The sequence below is a fragment of the Sardina pilchardus genome, chromosome 15 (genome assembly GCF_963854185.1).
Source record: "Sardina pilchardus chromosome 15, fSarPil1.1, whole genome shotgun sequence".
In the NCBI taxonomy this organism is placed as follows: Eukaryota; Metazoa; Chordata; class Actinopteri; order Clupeiformes; family Clupeidae; genus Sardina; species Sardina pilchardus.
In genome coordinates this window covers 14,547,620-14,573,274 of record NC_085008.1, presented here as the reverse complement: position 1 = coordinate 14,573,274, position 25,655 = coordinate 14,547,620, and the positions used below count along the sequence as shown (strand labels likewise).

At 48.5% G+C, this 25,655-nt stretch overlaps 1 protein-coding gene across 1 annotated transcript in view; it reads left to right on the top strand.

Annotated features, from left to right (window-relative positions):
* The first annotated feature begins 1,769 nt into the window (after positions 1-1,769).
* fbn2b (fibrillin 2b) overlaps positions 1,770-25,655 on the top strand; it is a 61,881-nt gene continuing 37,995 nt past the window's right edge. The window contains exons 1-8 of the mRNA XM_062556187.1: positions 1,770-2,072; positions 7,727-7,809; positions 8,466-8,567; positions 12,098-12,193; positions 12,763-12,858; positions 18,317-18,514; positions 20,787-20,912; positions 25,000-25,125. Coding sequence (XP_062412171.1) covers positions 1,858-2,072; positions 7,727-7,809; positions 8,466-8,567; positions 12,098-12,193; positions 12,763-12,858; positions 18,317-18,514; positions 20,787-20,912; positions 25,000-25,125 — 1,042 coding nt within the window. The 5' untranslated portion in view covers positions 1,770-1,857. The remainder of the gene's footprint in view (positions 2,073-7,726; positions 7,810-8,465; positions 8,568-12,097; positions 12,194-12,762; positions 12,859-18,316; positions 18,515-20,786; positions 20,913-24,999; positions 25,126-25,655) is intronic.

Here is a 25,655-nt window from a genome sequence, read left to right as displayed (position 1 = left end):
CGTTGCAAGGTATTGTGCAAATACTTTGATTATTGATTTATTTAAAAAGGTTGACATGCAGTTTTAAATGATACTTAGCGCGAATACTTACATTTATGAGGAGGTAACAAAAAATGCGGTTACTGTAACAATGCACAAGAAACACGGCAGTAAAATGAAGTCTAGCGAAGTGTAGCCTCTAACTTTTTTGCTACATTCATCTGCCGGCTTTTCCTTGAGTCTTCGTTGCCGCGTAGGTGATCATAGGAAGTAAAACATTCCTGAGTGAAGAAAAAGGACTGATTTAGGTGTCAAGCCTTCTGATTTTCACAATGTCTAATGCATTGTTTAGCATAACAGTTAAATGTTGGATAACTCCTTTGATAGTGCAGCGAATGTTACTTGGTGTCTACCCATAGTCGCGGTGTGCTGTCTGAGAGAAGACAGTAGAAAAGTTCTGCAAATATTTCCCCTTGAACCGTTACTCGTGAGATATCGAATGAATCTAACATGTAGCATGAGAAAGTGACTCGTTATTTTTATATTTAAAAATATGAAACAATCATTAATATTCAAGCGTTTTATACGATTATGTCTTTCCATGACACACTGGTTGACATGAGAGAAATCGATGTTTGAATGCCAAATGCCACAGGCACGCGGAGGTAATTGATCAGACATTTTCTTTGTTCGCTCTCTCAATTAGACCCGCCCACATTTATTCCTCCTATAGACAAGGCTACAGTATCACATTTTCATTATGGCTACTACTTTGTGTACTTGTGTTTGTTTTTCTAACTGAATAACAATGTCTGCTCCTGCAACAACGCCAACTATTCAATCACGAAATATTTTTCAAAACAAAGTAAGCTGTGTAACTGAGCATATTTGAATGAATATATAGCCCTTTAACGTATTCAAATATAAGCACTTTTAGAAACTTTACTACTTACATTGAATATTTGACAGCAATGTTGGGAATATGTATTGGTCACTCTGTGTTTATCTAAACTCATAGTGGGTGGCTGCCACTGCCTGTGCTTTCTCATTCATCTCCAGTCAGACAGCTTCAGATATTTTTCTTGCCTTTCTGCTAGACACCAATATGTCCTAGCTCTAAAGAAAACACCCAGTTTCAACAAGCTGTTTTTTAACCCCCCTGAAGTTGAAACCCGTTGCGGCTCTGGTTATAAATCATTTGGGGCCCATAGTTTAGACTAAAAGCCGAGATTTTATGAGAGAACAAAAAGATTGAAATCGTAATGGCTGTCCTTTCAGTGTATATAATACGCTCTAATGGAGTCAGAATAGACTCATAAAAAAATATGTTTGCTGGTAAGTAATTCAGAATTAATTTGCTTCAGAAACCAGGTGAATAATATGGTTTGAAACAAAAGACCCCTTTTATGAACAGCTGGCTCACACATCCCATGTTGTAAGGATCCCATTTTGACTGTAAAACATACCGGTTGTGAAAGAAAAAGTTAAATAAAACTCCCAGGAGTAAATCTTTTATTTGTGCGTCCTGATTCAGGGTTGTACTTACAACGGTAACATATCTGCCTGGCTGTTTTGCTGGGTAAAAGTAGTCATAGACACAATACAGCTTGCTTCCAAATGGCTTCTGTCTCCCAGCCTTAAGCCCTGTCCCTTTCTCTTCCTTTCCCTCTCCAGCCCCCCCAACCTGGAGTGCATCGGGACGGAACAGGTCCGCTCAGCCACGTGTTGCTTGGGGCAGTCGAGGTGATCCGTGGGGCAGGGTGACATCCGGAGAGAGAGAGAAAGAGAGAGACGGTGCACTCGCGCCAGCAGCAGAAGAACGATTCACGGAGTCGAGTCGAGTCGAGTCGAAAAGGCGCGCAGCACTAGTCGGGGCTAATGGGAGCGTGGCAGCAGGCCAAGCTGGTGCTGGGATGGGCCGCTCTCTTCTGGGCCTCCCTCCAGGCAGCGCAGGGCCAGGGCCAGGCGCAGGCCCCGAGCCAGGCGCACAGTCCGGGCCAGGGGGACGGGGGCTACCAGGCCAGCCGCTTCTCTGGAAAACCTGATGATGTGCAGAGCCGTGTGCGCAGGCGAGGCCAGGACACTCTGAGGGGGTGAGTACTGCTGTTGTACCGTGTGGTGCCTCTCTAGCAAACATCTACATGAGTCTACATTACAGCTTTGATCATTTGATGAGTTGATGATATGCCTGTGATGTATTATGGCTGGCATGATTACATGCACTGCAAAATGAGGTTTACGTCCTTGTGAATTTAGGTGACATGTTATCATTGCCATCGTGCAGTATTTATGTCAAGTACTCGCAGAGCACAGCCCTTTGTTGTATCACAGCCAAGTGCCCTATCTGGCAAAGTTAAAGAAAGTGGAAAAAAAGTAAAGGATCCACTTCTTGATCCACTCCAAAATTCCATGGGTTCTTCCTTGGCTTATGCCAAGCCCTCCATCAATTTTTACGAGAGTCGGTTTGCGTCAGTCGGTTTGTGTTTTGTCCTGCTGTCAGACAAGCAAACAACAAAGTCTAATGGAAACACCACCGCCTTGGCCGAAAGTAATAACAACTGTACAGTAAGCCTGCCTGGATCGGCTTGCCTGCTGCTAAACGCATAAAGGTAAATGTGAATTCCCCTGGTATGTGACACTTTCATTTGAAGGCCCGAAATGGGGGCAATTAGAAGAATTATTAAATGGAAGTGTTGTGGCTTGTCCATGATTAGTGCCCCTGCAAAATGAGGTTTTGCCATCAGACTGGACTAAGGAGGAGGGGAGGGGGGGGTCCCAAGATTGTAATTCTATTAATACGTCTGGCAGCAACCTGGACCTGTGCCATAGCAGGACTGGAGCAGAAACCACAATGAATACGTCATTGTTCCTTTTAAGAAGGTCATGTGCCGCCCAGCAAGCTGAAGAAACGCTTTCCACAGCATGAAAAAAAAAAGAAACGAAATACAAGGGATATTCACAGCCGAGAACTGTTTTTATAAATGCAGGGAAATGGCAGTGAGTATATTTTTTAATGACTACACGATGACACCAGTTTGTGTACACAGATGATGCAATACCTCACCAGAGTGAGTGCTGACCATTGGGGAATGCCAGTGCAGTGAGCTCGTTTTATGTGATGGCTCTGCTGCTCCAAGGAAACTCTGATGAAGCTCTCGCTGAAAACTGAAGTTAGTGCAGTCGGTCTGAGCTCAGGGGCCAGTTGACGTTGAGGAGGACTTATTTTCCTGTGGCCCCATGCGAAAACCATCCATTTCGCTTGTGAGAAAGTCTGGGTTTTTCTGGGGCAGGGGCGGGAGGGGAGGGGGGCATTGTCACTGGTGCATGACGACGACGGCAGCATACTGTATATTTTCTAATTTTAGATAAACAAAGCCTGTTTTGTCCAGTGCGGTTTTAAATATCAGAATCAGTTATTCCAATCTGAGTCTCCATCTGGGTTGGCTTCACACTCAGCCCCCCCCTCGCCCCCCTCCTCACTGCAGGAGGAAATGAGGTATTCCGATCGCTCGGGGGACACAACAAGGGGCATTTGTTTTAGTAGTGTAGGTGATGAGGCAACAGACGCAGTATGGCCAGAGGGTGGGGGCCGTTCCTGCAATTTAAACCAAAACCATATTTAATCACATTTGAGGGCTTCGGTGACGAAGTGCAGGCACACAAACCAAAGTGATTTCTGAAACAACATTTCCCCCAGTCCGCTAGCACGGGGTCAAATAAACAGACCCGCCGAAGACGCTGCCAGTCAGTTTGATTAACTCACCGAATACTTGCTCCGCTCAGGCGGCAGCGCAAGAATGATACCATGTTTTAGAGAACAGCAAACATCTCAATAGGCCCTTGTGTTTGAACACACTGGAGTATGGAATCCAGCAGTCTGGCACTCACGCTAGACCTGTGAGCCATCCGGTCTGTACTAAATTATATGTCTGGGCAATTGCGCAGTATTACTAAAGAAGATAAATATCTGATCTTGTCTGGAAAGCAGAGTCCTGCTGCATGGCACGAGCTCAACACTGAAAATGTGAAATAATGCCACATATGCACTGTTCAGAAACTTGGCCATTGCCTGAACAGCCAAGAGGGATCCAGAGCTTGCACAAATCCACACATTGTTTTCATCAATGCGTTGCCTTGTCATGGTATTTCAGTGCATAAATCAAGGATGTTTTTTATATTCTGTTACACTGAGGTTGTTGACCAGATTTGATGGCCTAGTTGAAGACGGCGCATTGACATGAATGTCCCTGCAGAAACATTCCTGACATAGCCCGCACATATGCATCGTCAGGACACTCACGCTGCTTAGTGTACTGGACATGACTGAATTTATATCTGTGGCGCAGACTGAGTGCAATTATGCGGCGGCAATTGGACGTTGCCTTTTCGATCCTCCACTGGCCAGTACTGTGCGATTTCCCAATACATTTTAAGACTCGCTTTTTTTTTAAGCGGGCTGGAGAGGTGATTTTTAGTTGGTCTGATTTATTGGCGCTCGCAGCGAAACACAATTTGGCCCTGAACACGGGAGATATCTGATCACGTTGCGGTTTGGGAGCCCCTAAATTATGCCGAGAAACCTGGGAGAGCCTTGTAAACCGGCGGGCCTTGACTGGGAATCAGTTTCATGGCACCTGTCCACCCGTGCCCGGCTCAAAGGAACACACAAAAAAAAAACTGCAGCGCAGAATCATGTGGGCTGTGGGACCTGGCTCCGAGGGCCAGTGGTGAACTCAGGGGAGATTTTTTTTTTGTTTTCGCTCACCGGGCGCCAATCCTCAGAGCCGAAGATCACATTTGGCTGCTCAGATTTCTTCCAGATTGGTGTCAGCTCCTCTCCACGGAGCGAAGCGGGAATCTCCTGGGACTCCCCAGCGGTTTCTGCTCCCCCTATCAGAGTTCTAGACCAAAGGTCCCGGCTGAATCTCTATACCTGAATCATACCTAAACAGCTGTAAACATCCATCAGCTGGTATTTCCCGTTGGAAATACAAAAGGCTGGGAAATCTGAAAGAAGCACTTGGGATGTTAGATGGATTGCCAGGTCCTGTCTTTTTATATGTCAGAACTAAATACATATTGTGAAACCAAAAGAGTTCAGATGTATGCAACATATGGGTAGGTCAGCACCTCTGTCTGCGGGAGAATGTGAATAAAGGCTTCAGTATGTCCAGCATTGAGAAATCCATTGTTTAGCTGATTGCACAATGTATTTGATGTTATTTGATGTTTTTTTTTACAGCACATTTAGTTTTCGTGTTAATCACTGACATCATATGTTGACCCATAAATGTTGCGTGCCCAGTAAAAAGAAAATGTTGGCAGACGTACAAGACAAACCCACCAGGGTCCAAGCTATAGCTTGGATCACAAGGTAGAACTCCCCCCTTCCAACTCCCAGTCCCATGAAAAGAGAGAGGGGCGGGGGGGGGGGGGGGGGGGCGGGCAGAGACTCGTCTAGACAACTATGAGCTCAGAGTTCAGGGCAGTCAGAGGGTAGACGCTGGCCAAGTTGGACCTGAAAAAAAAAAAAAAAAGTCTTGAGGAGATTTGGAGACTTAAAGCACCTTATCCCATTAATGTCACACTTGATAAAACAGTGGGCTTATTTTATGCAGACTGAAGTTGGGTAAAGCAAATCCACCAACCAGAATTCAGATGCCAGAGCGGTAACCTGTGACCTCAAAGTGTGGTAGCCCCCTGAGTTACAGAAGGAGGCCTTCTTGAGGCATTTTTTCATTGATGAACATTTTTTGTAATGACCTGCCGCCAGCCTTTCTTTTTTTACTTCAGAAGCTTCAGAAGATCCTCCTAATTTCATTTCCTGAGATTTTGCTCTTGAACCTTTGTACCTGACCTTTTCTGTCCACAGAAATGTAACAGGTTAAGACATTTTCACTGCCATGTGTCATTCTCAAACACCCTCGCTTCTTTGCCCCATCAATCATTAGCCTTCACCGATGTCTTAGACAAGTTGTACAAGTTTTGGATAGGTTCCACATCCTAAAATCAACACTGTACCTGTTAGTTAGTAAACACTGATGGACTTTTGTCTCTGTATGTGTTTACTTCTGAACTTCTTAGAATGTATCTCTTGTGGCCCACTCTTTCCTGTACTTAAGTATTATCTAAATGAACGAGACCTTCAAAGCTGAACATCAAAGTGCCGTGATAGAACTGAACTAATCCCTTTATGAAGCACTAAGGGCTGCACTTCAGTTTCAACTCAAAGAGACATCTCCTCCGTCATGTTAATCCCAGTCCAGTCATAAGGACAGCGGTCGAAAAACCCCAAGGACAGAGGAGGCATCAAACGTCCAGGCACAACCCGAGGTCACCCCAGAAACCCCGAGTATTAATGCGTCCAGATTTCAAGAGGAGCCTGTTTTCAGAGGTCCATTAATCTGCTGGTTTTAGCCCCAGCATGTGATGTTGTGTTGCGGTGCTCGCTCGCTCTCTTGTTTCAGAGCGCGTCTTCATTTTTCAAGCGCTCTCTCCGAGCTGGCGTGCTTGTTCGCTCTCTCCGTGGGAGAGGGGGGGAAAAAAGGAGCTGGCCTCCGCAGCTTTCGCCACTCGTTGCTCACGTTCCATCATGCGCTGCTCTGCTCTCGTTTCCACTCTTTTGTTTTCCCCCCTCTTTGCCCCCCCCATCCTATCCTCCTTCCCCCCCCAACTTGTTTTCTTTCCCTCCCACTGGTTCTTGTCCTTTTCCCACCATTTTGCCTTTTCCTGCACCTAACTCTCTCCTCTATCTCCCTCTAGTCACCCCTTCTTCCTTTTTCCTCCCCCCCCAACTGCGTTTTTTTCCACTTCTGGAGTGACGGGCATCTGGTTATGTGGTTTGAGAGTCTGTCATGAGATGCAATGCACAGCTGTACCATCCCAGGTGACAGTAACGTTTTCCTCATTTGTTTTCTGTTTTAAAAAGCAAGTCCCTGCCACGGACTTGAAGTTCGAAACACCCCTGTGGTCATTGGCTGGTTGATTTACACCAGGCCTAAGCAGGCGATGATGGACATAAAGTCACCTGTAGTTATAAAGGCGATAGTCGATTTCACATTTTCGTGCGCCGGCTTGTTGCCGTCATGCATCATATGGAGCTCGAAGCGAGATGAGAAAAGCAGCATCGTGGCAAAGCGGAGAGCCCAACGCATGGGCCGCTAAACTGAGACGGCTAATCCGAATTACATTCGCGAACATGTCTCGGGGGCTCCGAGGAATTCCAGGACAGCGGCGTTATGCTTAAACCAGAGGCCACCTTTGAAATGACACTGTGAAACACAGGTGAAGTGCAGAGACATAAACCCTCCAGTCAGTGATGACTCTTACATGTGGCAGGGGGTGGAGGGGGGGGGGGGGGGGTCAGGCCAACTCCCTTCCTTACTGAACCATCTCCACTGGGAGGAAGCTGAGAAGGGCTTATGCAAAAACGAAAACTGCGGAAAAAAGGGTTCAAGGAGGAATACTACAAATATCCGTCCCAAGAGTTTAGAAGCATAGCAGTATAAAAACAAACGGGAGTGTTTTTTTACTACAACCTCCCACCCCTCACCCCCTTTGAATATGTGTGTTGTCCTTGGAGGACTCAGATCAACATTAGGCATATTTATATCAAAAGCAAAGAGCCCAGGCTTTTTATGATATCCTAAATAACCCGATGCCCATGTGTGTTTATGAAAGGGATCTGTGTAAATGATATTTGGCCTCTCTAAATGCCTTGTTTGTTTTCTCTGCCTTTTTCTATTAGGCCCAATGTGTGCGGCTCACGTTTTCATTCCTATTGTTGCCCTGGGTGGAAAACTCTCCCTGGAGGAAATCAGTGCATTGTCCGTAAGTATGGCCGTCCCCCTAATGACTGTGAGAAAGGAGAGAGAGAGTGAGTGAGAAGGGAAGTCAGACATCATTAACATAGATTATGCCCCTTGTGCGGTCTAAACGAGTCGGACAATTGAAGAGTTAAGATTGCTATCTTGTTAGACTTTCGCAGTCACAGTGTAAACGAACTGAGATCTTTACTAAGTGTAAGCATATTTCGAGTCAAAACATGGTTAGAGATTACCAGAGTTTTGTGCCGATTTCTCTAAATAAAACTCCCAAAAAGGCACATTTGACTGATCCTTCTCATTCAGGTTTGTATTTTTATGCCGTTTTTGTGACTTGGTACAAAACCAAGCCATCTTTAGCTCTATTTTTAATGGCGCTATTTGATATGCTGAAGGTATTACCTCAGCACCCAAGGTGATACTTCAGCTCAGGAGCAGTAGCCTACTGTAGTTTTTAGTTGTGAAAATGATTCTCAAGCACCTCAGAGGGATCTCCTTAGCTAGAAGGGCCATTTATTTCCTTTAAGGAGTCTTCAAGAAGCTCTTTCCTCCTTTCAGACAGCATGCTTAATCAGCCCAGTGAGAGAAAGCTTTAGTGTGGAGTGCCACTCCTCACTCCCCCACTCTGACCCATATGTTGACTCGCTGCCTCACTGTTTCCAGCCATCTGTAGGAACTCCTGCGGCGACGGCTTCTGCTCCAGACCCAACATGTGCACCTGTTCCAGCGGACACCTCGCCCCCAGCTGCGGGGCGGGGGCCGGAGGTGAGCTCCCGTGTCCCTTTGACCCACATAAAAGCCCACGCAATAACCATTCACAAGATGCAACACATCAACACATTCATTCATAACACAGTCATAAAACAATTATAGTATTGTAATAGTGACACGTTACTTTGAATTGATAGAATACGTAATTCAGATAGGAGCCTGCTCACTACATAATAAGCAAGCAAATAATTCACATAGTTAGCTATTCAGGTCAGGGTTTTTTTTTTTTTTTTTGAAAGCCCCAGTGACCCAGAAAGATGTTGCTGGCGTCTTGTAGTCCGCGCTCTCTGGAAGGTGAGGTCACGGCGAGTGCCGTTTGTCAGATGTTGGATATTTAGCTCTGCTGCCATTTGAGCCGCAGTGGAGGGAACACTAAATCAGCGGAGGTGGCTCATGGTCACTAGCGTTCATGTTGTAGATCTCCTCTGGTCGTGGGGTTTGGCCCCCCCCACCCCCCCACCCCCAGGGGCCTGCTGTTTAGTTTACGGCTTAATGTGCAGTCCGCACAGGTATGGTGCTCTCGCCCCGCTGGGCTCAGCCAGCGCTGTCACTCCCTTCAAGAGGGAGGAGAAGAATTATGGGAGAGGGAAAAGAGAGGGAGAGAGAGAGTGTCCAAGACCACTTAGCTTGACCTGGAAGTGTAGAGAGCACGATCCCGCATCTTCCCGCCCTGTTTGGACGTCCCGGCGGGTCTCGACGCCAGTTTTAATGTGCCGAGAAAGCAGCCTCCTAAACCCTGGAAAGTCAAAGGAGCTCTTTATTCCCTGGGTGTCCTCTGACATGGCTGCCCGTGGCTAAACGCTAGGAATGCTGAGAGCCAACCTCCCTCCGAGAGGCCCTCTGCAGAACTACACAAAACTGATGGTCATACTTGCTTTCGCCATTTTTTTTTTTTTTTTTATTGTGGACAGTTGGCGGATCTCACAGAACCCCCCCTCCCCAGGCATCTCACTTAGTGGTCTGCTTTTTCCAAAACCTCTGGACCGGCTAACACTACCTGGAGAAATGGAAAGTTGGATTGATTTTTGTTTGTCTGGACCGTGTTGCCTTTGCTTGGGAGCAGGAATGTTTCTTGTTTCTAATGTGTCCCAGTAGTGCTATGATTTCTTTTTTTCTTTTTTTTACCCTCCCTGCCTCCACAAGTGGTCAGTTTAAACTCACTGCATGCCTCTGAAGTGAAGTCAGAGGCAGGTAGTCTCACATTCAAACAAACAAACACAGACAGGTAATGGCACCTTAGTGACCCGATCTGTGATGTCCTAAGGAGCTCCTGCTGAGATTCATCATGCAGTTGAGGGCCGTCAGGCGTTTACTTGCACTGACAAACCCCCGGTGCGCCAAGACCTCTTCAGTCACTCATGTTAATAACAGCATCTTAATGTCCACCATGTCAATTGCAGTGGTCGCACGGAGCACTCCCATGTTTATGGTCCAGCTACAAATCTGTAATTACTCTATAAATCATAAGTGGCTCAGAGGCTGTCATAATTTAAGCCCCAAAGCCTAGCGGTGGTACCTCAGGGGGGAAAAACCAAGAGACCCAAGTCCTCTTGCCTCCTGCTCCACCATAATTGCAGCCTGCCTGCCTTTTGACGTGCCCTCCCTCCTCCGAACCAGATGTGGAGAGACAGGCAGCGCCCTGATTGAGTTGCTTGAGGGAAGATGACTGCTAAGGGATTGACAGTAACCTGTGCCGTGCCTAATGGTGGCGTTACGTGTGTAGAGATGATGGCGTGGCCTTCAGGCTCTGCGTCTCTTCTCCAAGCCCAGATAACGTAATGCTAGCAATACGAACAGTGTTCCTGAGGCAAGACCATATACCTCTCACAGTGCTGAAACAGGACCTCAAAGCACCGAGATAAAAAAAACGTCTGTCTTCAAACAGGATGCCTATAACAGCATTGAGATAAAAACCAGTACCATCAAGGGAGGCCTTGTCCTCGGATCTGGCTTTGTAGGTAAAAAAAAAAAAAAAAAAAACGGATTGACATCTGGTTGTACAAAGTATCAAATTACAGTTAAAGAGTATGACTCATAGTATATCAGCACACGAGAGCCGTGTCCACAGAGTGGGACGGTGGCATGACATGACTCCCATGGCTGAGGTATGCATCGCAGCCCAGGGCCCATAAAGAGGAGCCTGTGTTCTCAGGCACACGTATGTTTCCTGCTCTCCCATAAAAGCAGACAGATGTAGCCGGTGTGTGTGCACTGTGCACATACACACATGCACAGACACACACAGACAGAAGGGGCATTGTGGCTGCTATGGGGGCCCGCCGCAGAGACCCCCATCTTTCTCTCTCTCTCTCTTTTTTCAAAAGTGTGTCCCCTCTTTCTGCACGTGTGGCGCTGCGTTGCGCCGTGCAGGTCAGGGAGCTGAACCGTCTCCCCTCCAGCAGCGGGGCTGTCAGCGGGTCTAGCCAGTGAGATCATCCCTCTTCCGCCCGTCGAAGGGAAAACACGCTCGCGCTGAAAAAGCAGCCTGTAACACAAAACTAAACATGCAAAGAAAAGAGCCATGTTTAATGTTCTGCCAAACTCCCTCTCTCTGGCTCTCTCACTGTTGGGTTTGCTTTTAGAGACCCAACATTTTTTTTTTCGAGGAGACAAAATGAAAAATGGAAAAATGTGATTAATCTGCAGCAGACTTGCATTTTCTTTGATGAGCATTTGATCCAATTTAAGGGAAAGACAGGGGTGAAATCCATCAAAAAGAATATTATGCTGTAGTGTAGTCCTTAATGTTGGCCAAAAAGAAACTTTTCCCCTGCATTTGTATGTTTTTTGGCTCGGTTCGCCCGACCAGGCACAAGAAGAGAAGCCTTCGACTGATTGTATACTTTAAACACACAGGCAATCAGAAACCATTGAAATAGACCCTTAAAACCATCAGTTTCCTGGAACAGTGAGTAAGATAAGGGTTGTTTACACTTACTGTAGGTCTTACAGGGAGAGCATTACACACACTTAACATAGAACAGGGACTCAATTGAGGACAAAATTCCAGCAAGTCTAGTCACATCCCCATGCCGATCTGTAATTCCCGTAGCATGTTGAAAAGATTTAAGACAGCAGTGAATGGAGGGTGTTCCAAGGTCTTGGGCGTCATTTCAAGCCCGTCCAGCAATCTGGCTCCTCGGACTGAGGTTCTGCCAGGTGTAATTAGATCACTTATGAAGTGAGCATTTAAGAGGGGGGATAAGGCCTCCCCACACACACACATTAGGAGTGAGGTTGTGGGTGGTTCTGGCAGATAGAGTAAGTGGCATGCGGGTGGCAGTATTCAGTGTGTGTGTGTGTGTGTGTGTGTGTGTGGTTTGAGGTTGTTTTATGTCTGTATGAAATGTATGGTTAGGACTCATCTGTTCCAACAGACAGGAAACATTCTTGGCTGTAGGACACATATGGTTGGCCTCCTGTGCTAGTACATAATGTTGTCTTAGTGTGTGTGTGTGTGTGTGTGTGTGTATAGCTAGTTCTGTCTATACGTTGCATTGAACTTGTCTGTCTCCCTCCCACAGTGCAGTCCTGTAATGTCAGGTGTATGAACGGAGGCAGCTGCCAAGAGGATTCCTGCTCATGTCAGAAGGGCTTCACAGGCATGCACTGCGGACAGCGTAAGTACTCCCCCCAACTCAGAACTCTCAACACACACACAAACACACACGCACACGCACACGAACATGCACACACACACACACACACACACACACACACACACACACACACACAGGCATGCACGCGCACACACACACACACACACACACACACACACACACACACACACTTAGCTTAGTCATCACTCATTCCTAGCAGATGCTGCTTGTAACATGGGGTACAGGGGGGAGATGTGAGTATGCACAGCCCAGCCCCACTTTGTGCTCATATAAGAAATGAGTCAGTCTGGAGCATTTAAGGATACTTTGGCCTGCCTGAATAGAGGAATCCTTCCAGGTCCTACTTACTGTAGATGCGTCTTATGAAGGGCACTTAATAAAAACCTATTTGAAAATACTCTGCTAGCCGTTTTTAGAACTTGATTTGTTAGATGAACGGAACGGACAGATTGTAATAAAGAGTAGCAATAACATATTGGAAAGGTTCATTTTTGAAAAATAACTGAGCTTTTTTTTTAAAAAAAACAGCACACTTCTTTTTCTCATATCACACTCTGCTCTGTCCACAGCCGTGTGCGAGAGTGGCTGTCAGAACGGAGGACGATGCATCGGCCCCAACAGATGTGCTTGCGTCTACGGTTTCACTGGTCCACAGTGTGAGAGAGGTAAGACTTATTGCTTCTTTTGTTGCAATTTATTTGTCTAGATCATAGCATATGAAGTTAGCAAAGTTTGCAATGCGCCATGGCAATAACAACCTACTGTGTGTTTATGGGCGCAAGCAACTAACACTAGGATGTGGGCTATGGAGTCAGGACATGAAGTAGGCCAAAAGCTCTCCACACGTTAAGTTGTAATGTTTTTATAGCGCTGTGTCATGCAGAGGGTATTTTTTCTTCATGTTGTGCTAGCAACAGTGTAATCAGTTTAAAATGAAATACTCTGACAGGGGCAAAGTGCTTGGTTGAGAAACTAGACACTGGAACTGCATGTGTGAGCATAAGCAGAGCTTTCAGTGGTCCTGGGCTTAGATTAGGTCTCAGGAGAGAGAGAGAGAGAAAGAGAGAGGGAGAGAGAGAGATGGAGAAAGAGAGAGAGAGAGAAAGAGCGAGAGAGAGAGAGGAAGCCTGACCCTTTTCCCTTACCTAACCCTCCTCTCACTCTCTCTCCACCCGCTCTGTCCTGGACCACCACCACCACAAAACACACACACACACACACACACACACACACACACACACACACACACACACACACACACACACACACACACACACACACACACACACACAATTCTGGGCTTGTTTTCTTCGAAAACACAACAGCACTGGGGGAGCTGGGCTGGGAGACATCTGGCAATAAATAAAGCTCCTTCAGAATGACAGCGTTTCTTTGTGGAACAGTGGACATTTCCTGATGAGGAGTGGAGCTCGGAGCAGAGCAGAGCAGAGAGGAGCCGAGGAGAGGAGAGAGGAGAGGAGAGGAGAGGAGAGAGGAGACAGGAGAGGAGAGTGGGGCAAAGGCAAAGGCGGGGTGGCAGGGGGGGAGGGGATAAAAAATGGACTCCACAGCTGTGTACACAGAGCCAGGCCCAGGCTAGCACAAACAGTCTGCTCTCGGTGCTAAGGGCCGGGGCTGCGCAGGCCACTGGACCCCACCAGCCCCCATCCTCCACCCACACCCCCTTTCCTGTCCCCCCCTCCTCCAGTGCCCAAGAAACACAGCTCTGGACCGGGGCTGGGGAAGTGGGGAGCTGGATGGGGACCGGTCGGGGGATTTACCTCCCTGCCCCCTTGTCTGGAGAGAGCAATAAAAATGCCTCTCCAAAGATCCCCCCAATCATTCACGCTGCATTTGTCGAACAAGGGGTATAGCTGGTGTTAAACAAAATAAAGAGGCATCACTCAATGAGAGGACCTGTTGCTCATAAAGAACAGGCAGTTCCGTTTGGTCCATTGGTTAATTTAACCTTCAGGCCCAATTCACACCAAAGATTCCCGACGCAACAAGACCAAGTTGCAGCGGTGTGAATGAAATGTTACACGTAGTTGCAAGCCGTCGCATGCCGTTGCAAAGGTTTCAACATGTTTAGTCGCAGTTGCAAGGTTTTAGAATGTCGCGGCTCATCTCATCGCGAATCTTTGGTCTGAACCCTACTTTAGGGAGCAAAACCATTGCATCCAGTATCGGGGTCCTAGAGATCTTCAGTGTCAGGAGGTCTCCTCTTGGTACATGTCAGCACTGCACATTAACATGACCCCCCAGACCCTTATAGTATCAACTGGGACAAAGAAGTTGTGGGAAGAAACGAGATTTAAGTCTGTGTGTCCACTGTTTTATGTCTCTTGTACAAGGAATGGCTCGAGGGCCCAGCAGCTCTGGCCAAACCAATTTTCCAGGTTAGTAGTAACAGAGTCACGCGTGAGAGCTCTGGCAACAATGGCCACACTGAGGTGATGGAAACACGGGAATGCTGCTATTTCGGTGAAAACGAATTCTCTGGTGAAAGGGTGGGATTGACAGCGAGTCTTTTCTGCTCTTTCACAGGCCCCCTCGGTTCTCCTAGCAGCGCATCCTGTTTGGGGGAATTATCCATCACGCGATTGGCCAATTGTGACATCTTGAGTGTAGATTTAAACAACACTGACACCATGATTTGTTCTCTGGAGTTACAGTTTGATTGTGTTGTGGTACATGTGCCATTAAGTGGATTTAGAAGTGGAACTGAGGTCTGACACTTTAATGAAGTGCGAAAATGGACAGAGGGCGAAATGCATGAGGAGCTCTTGAGATGCGGGCCACTTCCCAGACAACATAGTGTTTATTCCCCATCGTAGCGACCGTAAAGGGTTAAAAATACAGTGTGCGTTCCGCAGGACTGTTAAGTTCATTTTCCGAGCAGACATGTGCACTTCTGCATAATTGTCCTCAGCGGTTTCCAGCGGAGGAAACGTTGCCTATTAATTTAGCAGGCAAAGGTCTCTGGTGCCAATTCGGCACGTGACTGCGGTGTATTGTCCGACTCGTCGCTCTCTTTCTTGCATTTCTACGACTCTCTAAACATACCTAAGCAAACTCGTCGGAAATGGATAAACAGTATGAAGTCTTTTGCGCGGCACTGTGAAAGCGTTCGATTGTACGGTCTCCTCTCTGCTCTCCACTGGAAAGGGACGGCTAGCTGACGCGTGATTTATTGGACGCTGTCCCCGTCGATGCAAAACGCAGAGCCGCTGAAACGGACGCAAGAATGGTTGGATCCGGGCCCGGAGGAGTCCTGCGAGAGCCAGCTGGATGAGAGGTGGAGAGTGTGAGGTGGTGCGGAGTGGGCTATTTACTGTAACTGCGCTATCTGAAAATTACTGTAAATCGCAAAAAGAGTGCAGCTTTTCCATTCAGGAAATATCAAAACTCTTGACAGGAAAGCAGAGGTGTCTTATTTGACCTCGTCGTCAGGAGAGCACTCTGACTTTTTTTAACAAGCTGCTTGAGTCGCAGAGATTATATTTTTCATCAGTGTGTCTTTATGCTCATTGTGGGCTGATTTATCGTTTAAAGTTTGGCTCACATTAGAGTGGTTTTCTCCGTCGTTGACTATAGAATAAATATGGGTCAGGCTCAAGCGTCTCCCCTGCTGACAATTCATCTGGGTTCTGCTCTGTTTCCTCAAAGGAAGAGCATTCCAGACAAGATTAGGCTCACTCTATCACTGTGCTGATTTTTCATCGTCTCTTTTCTTGGAGAACAACCCTCACAATAGCAACACATCACGTTTGGCCGCTGTGATATCATGCAGACAAAGACTTGCCAACTCACTTAGCCTACTTTCCCAGTGTGAGAGCACAATGCTGCATTTCCACACACAACGGCCCGAAAATTGTTTATTGATGGGAGCGCTTACTAGATCTGACATCCCATTTTGCATTCTCTCACGGGAAGACCGAAGGCCTGGAGGCTCCAGTGCTGCTTAACTTTTCAAAAATTCTGAGTCGAAATTAGACATACTGTAACAGAGCACAAACACTCAACGTCTTGAGGTCCAAACCGACCGACATGCCTCTCATACTCCAAACGTCTTTATTTGTGAGGGCTGTCACCTCACCAGCCAGGGGGCCCTAGCTCTGCATGTGCAGTGTTATTCAGTCCATTAAAAGTGCTGGGTGATGTCTCCAGTCTTTAGTTTGGCCCCCTCTCTCGTACACTGCTGTGTTTTCCCTCCGGCGTGAGCTGCGCACACAGACGGTCCTTGCTGAACTTGGCTCGAGCCGCGCGGGAGAGAGAAGCGAGTTCTGCGAGGCTCGCGGGCTCCTGAGCGATTTTTGCCAAGGCCGCCGATCCGACGCTCGAGTTGCAAAGGCCCCCCCCCCCCCTTCCCCCCCGCAACATCAAAGCGGTGCTGTCGGTGCAAGGCAAGAGCGCCTCCCGAACAACGCTCTCCTGCTGTCGAGCTTTCTCACCGATTCCTTTCGCATGAACGGCTTCCTCTGGCCTCCACTGGGCCAAGTTCATATCAGCAATTAAGGTGAAAAATGAAGCGAGAGTGAGAGAGAGAGGGAAAGAGAGAGGGAGGGAGGGGAAAAAAAGTGATTGCACAGCTTTGCTTTTGTTGTTTTGCCCTGATCACGGTTGAGTTTCTATTGCTCAGCTGTTGCTCAATGGATCAAAGAAACCCACCCCATTGAGATATAATGGACGGGAAATAATGACCTGTCTGCCAGACCTGTCCACAAGACTGTCATGGCTTGATGGGGCAGGGCGAGCGGAGGCTCTGAGAGCATGAGGAAGAGCGGCGGTGTGGAGGAATGAAACCAAAAAAAAAAGAGGCTGGCGGTGATCGGAGATTGGGACTTGGATGGACACATCTGGGCTTGAGGTCCTTCCTCCTCCGCCTCGGTCCCGAGCAGACATGATTAATCAATCCCAGATGTGTATAGGATGTATGCTGCGGGTTTGCCGAGCCTTGGAGGCGACTCGCATTCCGCGACTCAAATTGTCCACGAAGAATTGTCAGGGTCAGGGGTGCACGCAGGAGTTGGAGGAGCGGAGAGGGGGACTGTAGCCGGGAGAAGGACAGGGGGCGTCCTTCCTCGCCGCAGTCTGTACTCGCCTGACCTACTTTCGTCCTCCCAGCCTCTGTTTTCTTCTGGGATGAGTGTAATTTACCATTCATTCCCACAAAGTAATAATAAAACACCGTAGACACCGCTACATGAAAGATATGGCTGTCTCCTTTTACGCCAGGGCAATGCGAATCGTTTCCCATGGTAATATTTCACTGCCGGAGTTGGCAAGCCGTGCAATTTGATCTAGTCCAGTGATCTATATTAATAAAGCTATATTGCACTTGGCTGGGCTATTGTAGTTAATTAGACCTCAATCACACAGTAGGGTGCTGTTAGCCCTCTGAGTTGTATTATGTGCGATTGACTGGCCCTTGTGTTGCTTGACTGGCCGCAGCATGAGGTCATTGTGTTTGATTTGTGAAGTGCGCCTAATGAGATTAAGTCATATTTAGGGACAAATAGAACAGCAAGGTGGCCACTGGGGTAGAACCTGCTAGAGACACTATGTCCTATTATTTTTGTTTCCACATGCAACCTTGTTCTGTCAAAATAGTGCTGATGCTTCCAGCAGAGTCTGTTTGACTTGTGCGAATCGCTCAGTGTGGAAAACCGGAGAGCGAAATGGGTTTTTCATGGGAAAGGTCGTTATTGATGGCGACTTTGCAAACAGGCTCCTATTATGTAGTTATCCTATTAGACAGACAAGAAGTAAACCCACTGTCCAAGCATTTTCAGACCAAAGTTCAAACTTGGAATGCATAGCAGCAAACAGTGCAGGAATGTGATCACAAAAAAATTAGAGCAACAGGAACTCTCCCTCTGCGTCCTGCTGGGGTTATTTGAGGCACGTAAATTACACTGGGGTTTGTCCAATTATTTTATACATGACAGTAAATCTTAACGGTGAATGAGTGGAGAAATGAGAATTTTCCCATGTTCCTCTCTCATTACCTCTCTGTCTCACTTTGTTTTCTCTCTCTCTGTCTCTCTCTCTCTCTCTTTCTTTCTTTCCACATACCTCGTGTCCCGTCTTTCTCCGTCGTTCTCTCTGTCTCGCTCACAGACTACCGGACGGGCCCCTGCTTCCTGCAGGTCAACAACCAGATGTGCCAGGGTCAGCTGAGTGGCATCGTGTGCACCAAGACGCTCTGCTGTGCCACCATCGGCCGCGCCTGGGGTCACCCGTGCGAGATGTGCCCGTCTCAGCCACACCCCTGTCGCCGCGGCTTCATCCCCAATATCCGCAGCGGAGCATGTCAGGGTGAGTAAGAGTTACCCCCCCTCCCTCCCCCCCATCGTTCCTCCCCACCCCGATACGGATCCACAGGGGACCCACGCCCCCCTCCCTGAAAAAAAAAAAAAAAATCCACCCTTGTCGCTGCCGCCTGAACGCGGCGCAGGGACAACATCTGAGGCCCCCGGGGGCCCGATGAACTGCGCTTCACCTTGCCTGCATCAACATTCCAGCCACAGGCCAGTGTCTGTGCAAATATGAGCCTTTCTCCCCCCATTGTCTGGCTCGTGCATTTGCACAAGGCTCCCTAATGGCTGGCCAGACTAAGCAGTAAAGACAGTATCAATACATGGCTCGCATGTGAGGGAGGTCACGGCCTCACTTAGGTAAATGGAGCTCGTCACCGCTCAGCAATGTGGAAATCCTTCCCACGTTAGCGGGTTTCTGTAGGAGATAATGGCCGGCACTGTCTGGGGCTGACCCATGCTGTCCCGAAGACGAAGAATGTTATTTCAAGTGAATGTGTTGATACCCCAGCATTCTTGCCCCCGCAGATTATTGTCCACCTCGTCCTGACGTCCTTTCTTTTTTTTGATGGTCATCAGCTGAAAACAAAACTTCAGCCATTATTTGGGGTTACACGAGAGACTCAGACAGACAAGACAATTGAGGGAAATATTGACGTTGCTGATTGCTTCGCCTGCAGTCATGCGGAAAGGTCTGGATTCCACCTTCTACTCTCTGAGAGCGTTTTCGCACTCCACACCGACACCCCCTCAGTTCCACACTGACCGCAAGCTCACAGTTTTGGGTTCCCGTCTGATGCTCTCGATCAGAGTGGCCGACGACGATGAACTCTCATTCCATCCGTTTCCCGTCTGAAAGCGGACGCTACATCAGAAAGACGCGTTCGGGAGGGAGAGCGGAGGGCTCATATGTTTCCTCTCAGTCAGTCAACAGATAATACTATGCGCTGGCATACCCCGCGCCTGCTAAGAGGGGAGAGGGGAAACGCCAGCCAGAGGAGCAGGGGTGGGTGGGGGGCAGAACAAAGCGCGAGAGGGGTCTGAAAATTGCGTTGCTGGGCATTTTGAAATGTTCTTGGCTTGGAGGTTTTGGCAAACCTAAAAAGCACAGCCTGTTTTTGCCATGTTGTTTTTCTTTCTTTCTTTTTCTTTTCTTCTTTCTTCTCCTCTTGTTGGAAAAAAAGAATAACAGTGAACTGTTGGGCTGATTAGAACCAGACCGAGGGGTGTGGAGATTGGCATAGTGTAGTAGAACAAGCGTTGACGCATGCCAACTGTCCCCCTGTCAGATGCGAGAAACAAAGAGGGCAGTCAGGTACCTGGGGCCGCGGGTAATAGATTCCTCCCACCGCAATGCGTGTGTTTTGCATGACACCCCGACGCATAACAGCATGAGCTCACATCTATTACATGGGCTGCAGTGGGAGCGAACGTGGAGGATTGCCAGCCAGGCTACGCAGTCTAGCCAACAGCGTTGTAACCACCAGAGGAAAAATCCCAGTTCTGCCATGATCTTTACTCCGTTTGTGCACAGAACCCCGTGTTTTTACAGTCACTCTATCATTAGCGAAGGCGGTGCGTTTTCGTGGACTCGGAGAAATGCCTGGCGGGAGTCGTGACTAACTGGACATGGCCTGGTGAGGTCTGCCAAATGCACATGAAGGGGAAACGCCGTCGCAAGGGGCACACCCATGCACTAATGAAGTGTAAATGTGTGAAGAGACACAAAGAGGGGGGTGATAAATGTCCGTCTTCCTCGTAAAGCAACAGGAGAGACTCCGGTCGTCCGCTGGAGATAGGAGAACGTTCCAACCCAACGCTCCACGGAGCACCGAGTGCATTTATCACTGAAGCAGTGAACAGCCGTCTTGTGAGATGGATGCATTTGCTTTTTGCTTTTTCCCCCTGTGACCAATCATTTGGCCATCATTTTAAAACAATGTGGACAGGGCAGTTTTATTTTACAATACACTTAAAACAGACCCCATAATCCCCCCTGGGGTGGACATAGCGTTCTCGTTGAGACAAGCTAACCAAACCTTCTCCATCACCCTCTCCAGCCTCTCGCCAGCTGTTCCCCACACACACTATACTGTATGTCCAGTATTACTGTGAAAGCATCTCATTTGTCTTGGTAGGACTCTGAGACACTCTCGGGTATATCCTGTATATATGTTGAACCTTATTGTCTATACTTGTCTCATTTGGTCCCTTCTCTCACTCTCTCTCTCTCTCTCTCTTTCCATCTCTCTCTTTCTCTCTCTCTCCATTAGATGTGGATGAGTGCCAGGCCATCCCAGGCCTGTGTGCTGGAGGCAACTGCATTAACACTGTGGGCTCCTATGAGTGCAAATGCCCTGCGGGCCACCGCCAGAGTGACACCAGCCAGAAGTGTGAAGGTAAGTCACCGGGACGCCAGGGGCAACTCGCGCTACGAACGTACAACCACCACTCTGTGATACCCTCGGAGCGCATCATTTCATTTTGTTGGTTGTGCTTCTATCCAAATGAGACTCATTGCAGGGAAACGACAGTACAGTACAGTACATGCATATGGGCTTGTTCCTGTGGCTGACCGCGTAACTTTAGGCATTGTTCCAGCACATGAACTATTTCAGGGACTCCATGTAGCATTACACGCTCTCCATAGGATCCAGGTTTAGGTTCATGGGAAGCCAAGCTCTGTTTTAGTGCTCCCTATTTGTGCAGTATTGCACACAATTGACCCAGAACAGATGTGTCAGCCTTCCAGATTAAGACTGGCCAAATGTGCCTTGTTTAAGCTAGCAGACAAGCAGTTACAAACTGAAATTCACTTTAAAAAAGACTTACAGTAGGTCCGAAAGCCCTGGGGGATTTAAATGCAAAGTCTAAAGGCTTGCCTAAGCTAATTTAATGACCAGTCTAAATCTGTTTGCATGAGTTCCATGAATATGATCCTAAGCACAAAAAGATCAGTGGATCAGCTCCGTTTTCCCACATGCCACACAATAGCTTTAGTTCATGCACAAGAGACTTTGGTCACTGAGTGACTTTGCCTCGTGATTTAAATTAGAGCCTTTTGTCTTATTAACTGTACACACAGCTTAGAGAACGAGTAAAAGTAGTTAAAAATGCCACTTCTTGGCTATGGTTGAACTTACAATAACTCTCTGCGGCATTGCTAAAAATGATTCTTTGTTTGCTCAATGTTTCCAAACGTGGTGTAAATATGATGTAGACTCGTCGGTACCATGCTCTCATGAAAGCTACAGGAGGACCAGAGCTTATCTTTGGAGATATACCAGTGCCCTATCTGGGGGAAAACCAGGACTTCTTTCAGCGCCCACTCAGGGCCTGGTTGACGAAACAAGGAGGGGTCCCACAGTACCGGGTGCCAAGCCAACACTGACATCCTATCTGTTTGTTTTGAATAGCTGAATACCCAATATCCTCTGGCTCCTTAAACTGGCACGTGCAGAAAGCCCCTCGTTTGGAGAGGTCCGGCACACGGGGCCTGATGTTTTTCAGACGCTGGACCCGAGCTCAGCGCTGGGTCGCATTACTCTGTGTTGACTGGGTGGAATTCAAACAATGCAGAGTGAAAACAGGCCGGCCGGCACACACGGCGAGGGCCGAGCCTGTGGGTCTTGGACCAGGGCCTCCTCTTTGGGGAGGTGGGCAATGGTGGGGTGGATGGGGTGGATGGGGGGGGGGCAGTGGGTGCTCATTCCTACCCAGCTGAACGAAGTGTTGATCAGTCAAGTGGTGCAGTGACAACGTACTCCGGGCAGAGAGGAAAGGTGAGTTCTCATCGCGCTTGTCTTGTCCCTGCGCCCAGATGAGTCTTGTCCTTGCGTGCCTCTTAGCCTTCGGAGCCCAGAGACCGATATAATCAAGTCGTTCAAACTAAGAAAACACTATTAGCCTGGCCTCCCTCGCTTCAGTGAAAGTTAATGGAGAGCTCTCCAGGCCAGCGCTTAATGCTAATCACGTGTATTGAACCTTATTCTCCTAAGAAAACAAGCTCATTTTTAGGATTTTCCAACCTCCTCCTAGTTTGCGTTTTGTTTCGTCCCGGGGAAACCCCATGGCCCAAGGGGCGATAGTTGCCCCAGATGAACAGTGCTGACAGAGCAGCTCTTAATGTGAGTGAAGCCCCAGGGTGCAGTTCACCGCCACAAACACCAGCATCCTGTGTTATTAGCTCATGAGCACAGCCTGCCTCTCAATCATGAGCTGATGTGAGAGGCAGGCCTTCCACCACAACACAGGCTTGTGTCTGTCTGTGTAGACACAACACACACACACACACACACACACACACACACACACACACACAAGCACACGCAAACACACACACACACACACACACACACACACACACACACACACACACGCAAACACACACACACACACACACACACACACACACACACACACACACACACACACACACACACACACACACACATACACACATCACTGCTCCCACAAGGTTGAATGGGGTGAGAGTGCCGTACCTGGCAGATCCTTTAATGACACTGTCAGGTGCGGCGTCTGTTTGCACTCTGCCCCCCACCGTCTAATGGAGAAAAGGCCTGATTGTGCTTTTTACTGACAGTAAACTAAAAGCTCAGTGGCCGGACATAGCGGAAAGGGTGCCCTGTGGCCTTTAAGGCTTTGAGGCTGTGGGCCGGGGTGGGTGAGGTAATTAAAGGGGCTATTGGAGACTGTGGCCTGGGGCCAGAGGATGGACCAGACTCAGCAGTCTTTGTGTGTGTGTGTGTGTGTGTGTGTGTTTCTGTGTTTGGGAGTGAGTAAGTGATTATGTGAGTGTGTTAGTGTGTGTGTATGTGTGTATGTCGTGTGTGTGTGTGTGTGTGTGTGGCGGGGGGTGGTAGGAGTAGTTAGGAGACTGGCTTTATTACCTCAAGCTGCAGGGCAATCTCCCACTCCCTTCACTTTGAGCTCATAGATTTATCTGGACGAGGCGTTGGCAAAGAGCGCGAGCGAACATGCTGCACTCCTGTTCTTCGCTGCTCCCGTTGTCCATATATCACGTTCTGCCGGCCGGCCGGGCTTTGTGTGCTCTTAACATGTCTCATGTCCTTACGTTGCCCGGCCTGTTTCCATCGCCCGTAGAATAAATGGAAGATTCTTCCGTCCGCTTAACATAAATACAGTGCTCTGGCGCGAGACCAGCTGTTCACATTCGAACAAAAAGAAGCGCTTGCAGGTGGGAGAGCGAAGAGCTGCGATAGCGTTTGTGTAACATACATGGACCTCCCTGTAGTTTTAAAACTTTACACAAACCACGCACACTCATGCGCACACACACACACACACACACACACACACGAGCAAACAGTGGTCATTAATCCATATGGCAGTCATTTCCTTCCAAATACAGTTGTGCGTCTGCTCTGTGTAAAGTCTGGGCCTGAGCGTATGGAATGCTGACACCACGTTTATCAGCCTGTAGTTTTATGACTAGACTGCAGTGCTGAGAGCGAGAGTGTTGGGGTATTTCGGTGTGTTACTGCACTTGGACAATAGTCAGCATGGAGGCATCTCACACCCTCTTTAGCTCCCGCTGGGCGCATCATAACCAAAAACTCACTCCTTAGGCTGACACACCGGGAGAGGAATGGGCCGGCAACCACACCCCACACACACACACACACACACACGTCCTGATTTACACACTACGCCTTATGGAGCCCCTACGCTGTATAACTTTACTGGGCAAAGCGTAATTGCATGGGTGTATAAATAAGCATAGCACGTCATTAAAAACGCTCACCCGGCTGGAACATCGATTCAGGGTTCAGCGTCATATGGCCAGAGTGGGGGTGGGTCGCCAGGGTGGCACGGAGGCACGGAGGGCTTTGCGGTGCCAAGTCCGCTCCTCTTAACTGCTGACGCGCACGTCTAGCTTTTGGGGCCGACTGCCGCTGGGCTGTACTTTGATGAAGTGCTAGCATGGTGCTAGCGAGCGGGTGAATGAGAGAGAGGGGCGGGGGGGGGGGGGGGTGTGCTACGCTTTCCACCTGGCGCTGTTAAAAGCTCCAGCGTGGCGCAGACCGCCTCGCTTAATCCTCCGAGATGCCGCCTGACAGACGCGGCTAATTGCGGAACACCGTTAAAACACATCCATACTGCTTTTGTTTGAAAGGAAGCAGCCCGTGCGCCAAAAAGCGTGTATGTGTAACTTAACCCAACAGCCCTCCATCTCTGTCAGTGGAGGGATTTCATGGTCAGACAAGTCCAGGAGGTCCGTCCAACCCCCCCCCCCCTCTTTATCCTTGTTTCAACTCCTGCTCCTATTAGCACAAAAAATGCCAAACTCCGGTGTGTTTACATCGAACAGGCAAATGAAATAATTGGTCACAGCAGTTTCAACTCAACAGGATGAAAAATGCCCCCTTGTTTGTGCCAGTGACTCTCTCATTCCGTCTACGATATGACTCAGACACGCCGTGTTTTTCTTTTGGGGGGTTTCAGACGTTGACGAGTGTGCCACCATCCCTGGCGTGTGCGACGGAGGCGACTGCACCAACACAGTGGGCAGCTACGTCTGCACCTGCCCGCGCGGATACATCACCACCTCAGACGGCTCCAGATGTGTCGGTAAGTAACGTCCACCAGCTTCTCCCCAGTGACCACCCTACCCAACCCCCCCTCCTTCTCTCTCTCTCTTTCTCTCTCTCTCTCTCTCTCTCTCTCTCTCTCTGTCTCTTTCTCTCTGTCTCTCTCTCTCTCTCTCTCTCTGACTCATTCTATATCCCTACGGCCACCTGGCTAGACACCCAGTCCTTGATCGTGAGAGGGCAAACATCTGGGATGGTGATCTGTGAAGAGCACCCCCCCCCCTACACACACACACACACACACACACACACACACACACACACCTCCCCCCACCTGCCTGCCTGCTGCGTGTGCATGCTCAGGCACGTGGCCCAGTCAGAGCTGATAGCAGCGTTTAGCGTAGCGGCAGCCCTCTGACTCAGTCAGGAGGACATCTGCCAGAAATGCACCCAGGGGTGGAACGTGTGCAGACACACAGTTTAGAGGCCTAGGCCACTATGGAACCTAGGATAGGGTTCCTCGTCTTTTGGAGAGGGGGATTGGATGGCTACACAAAAAGGTGGCGTATA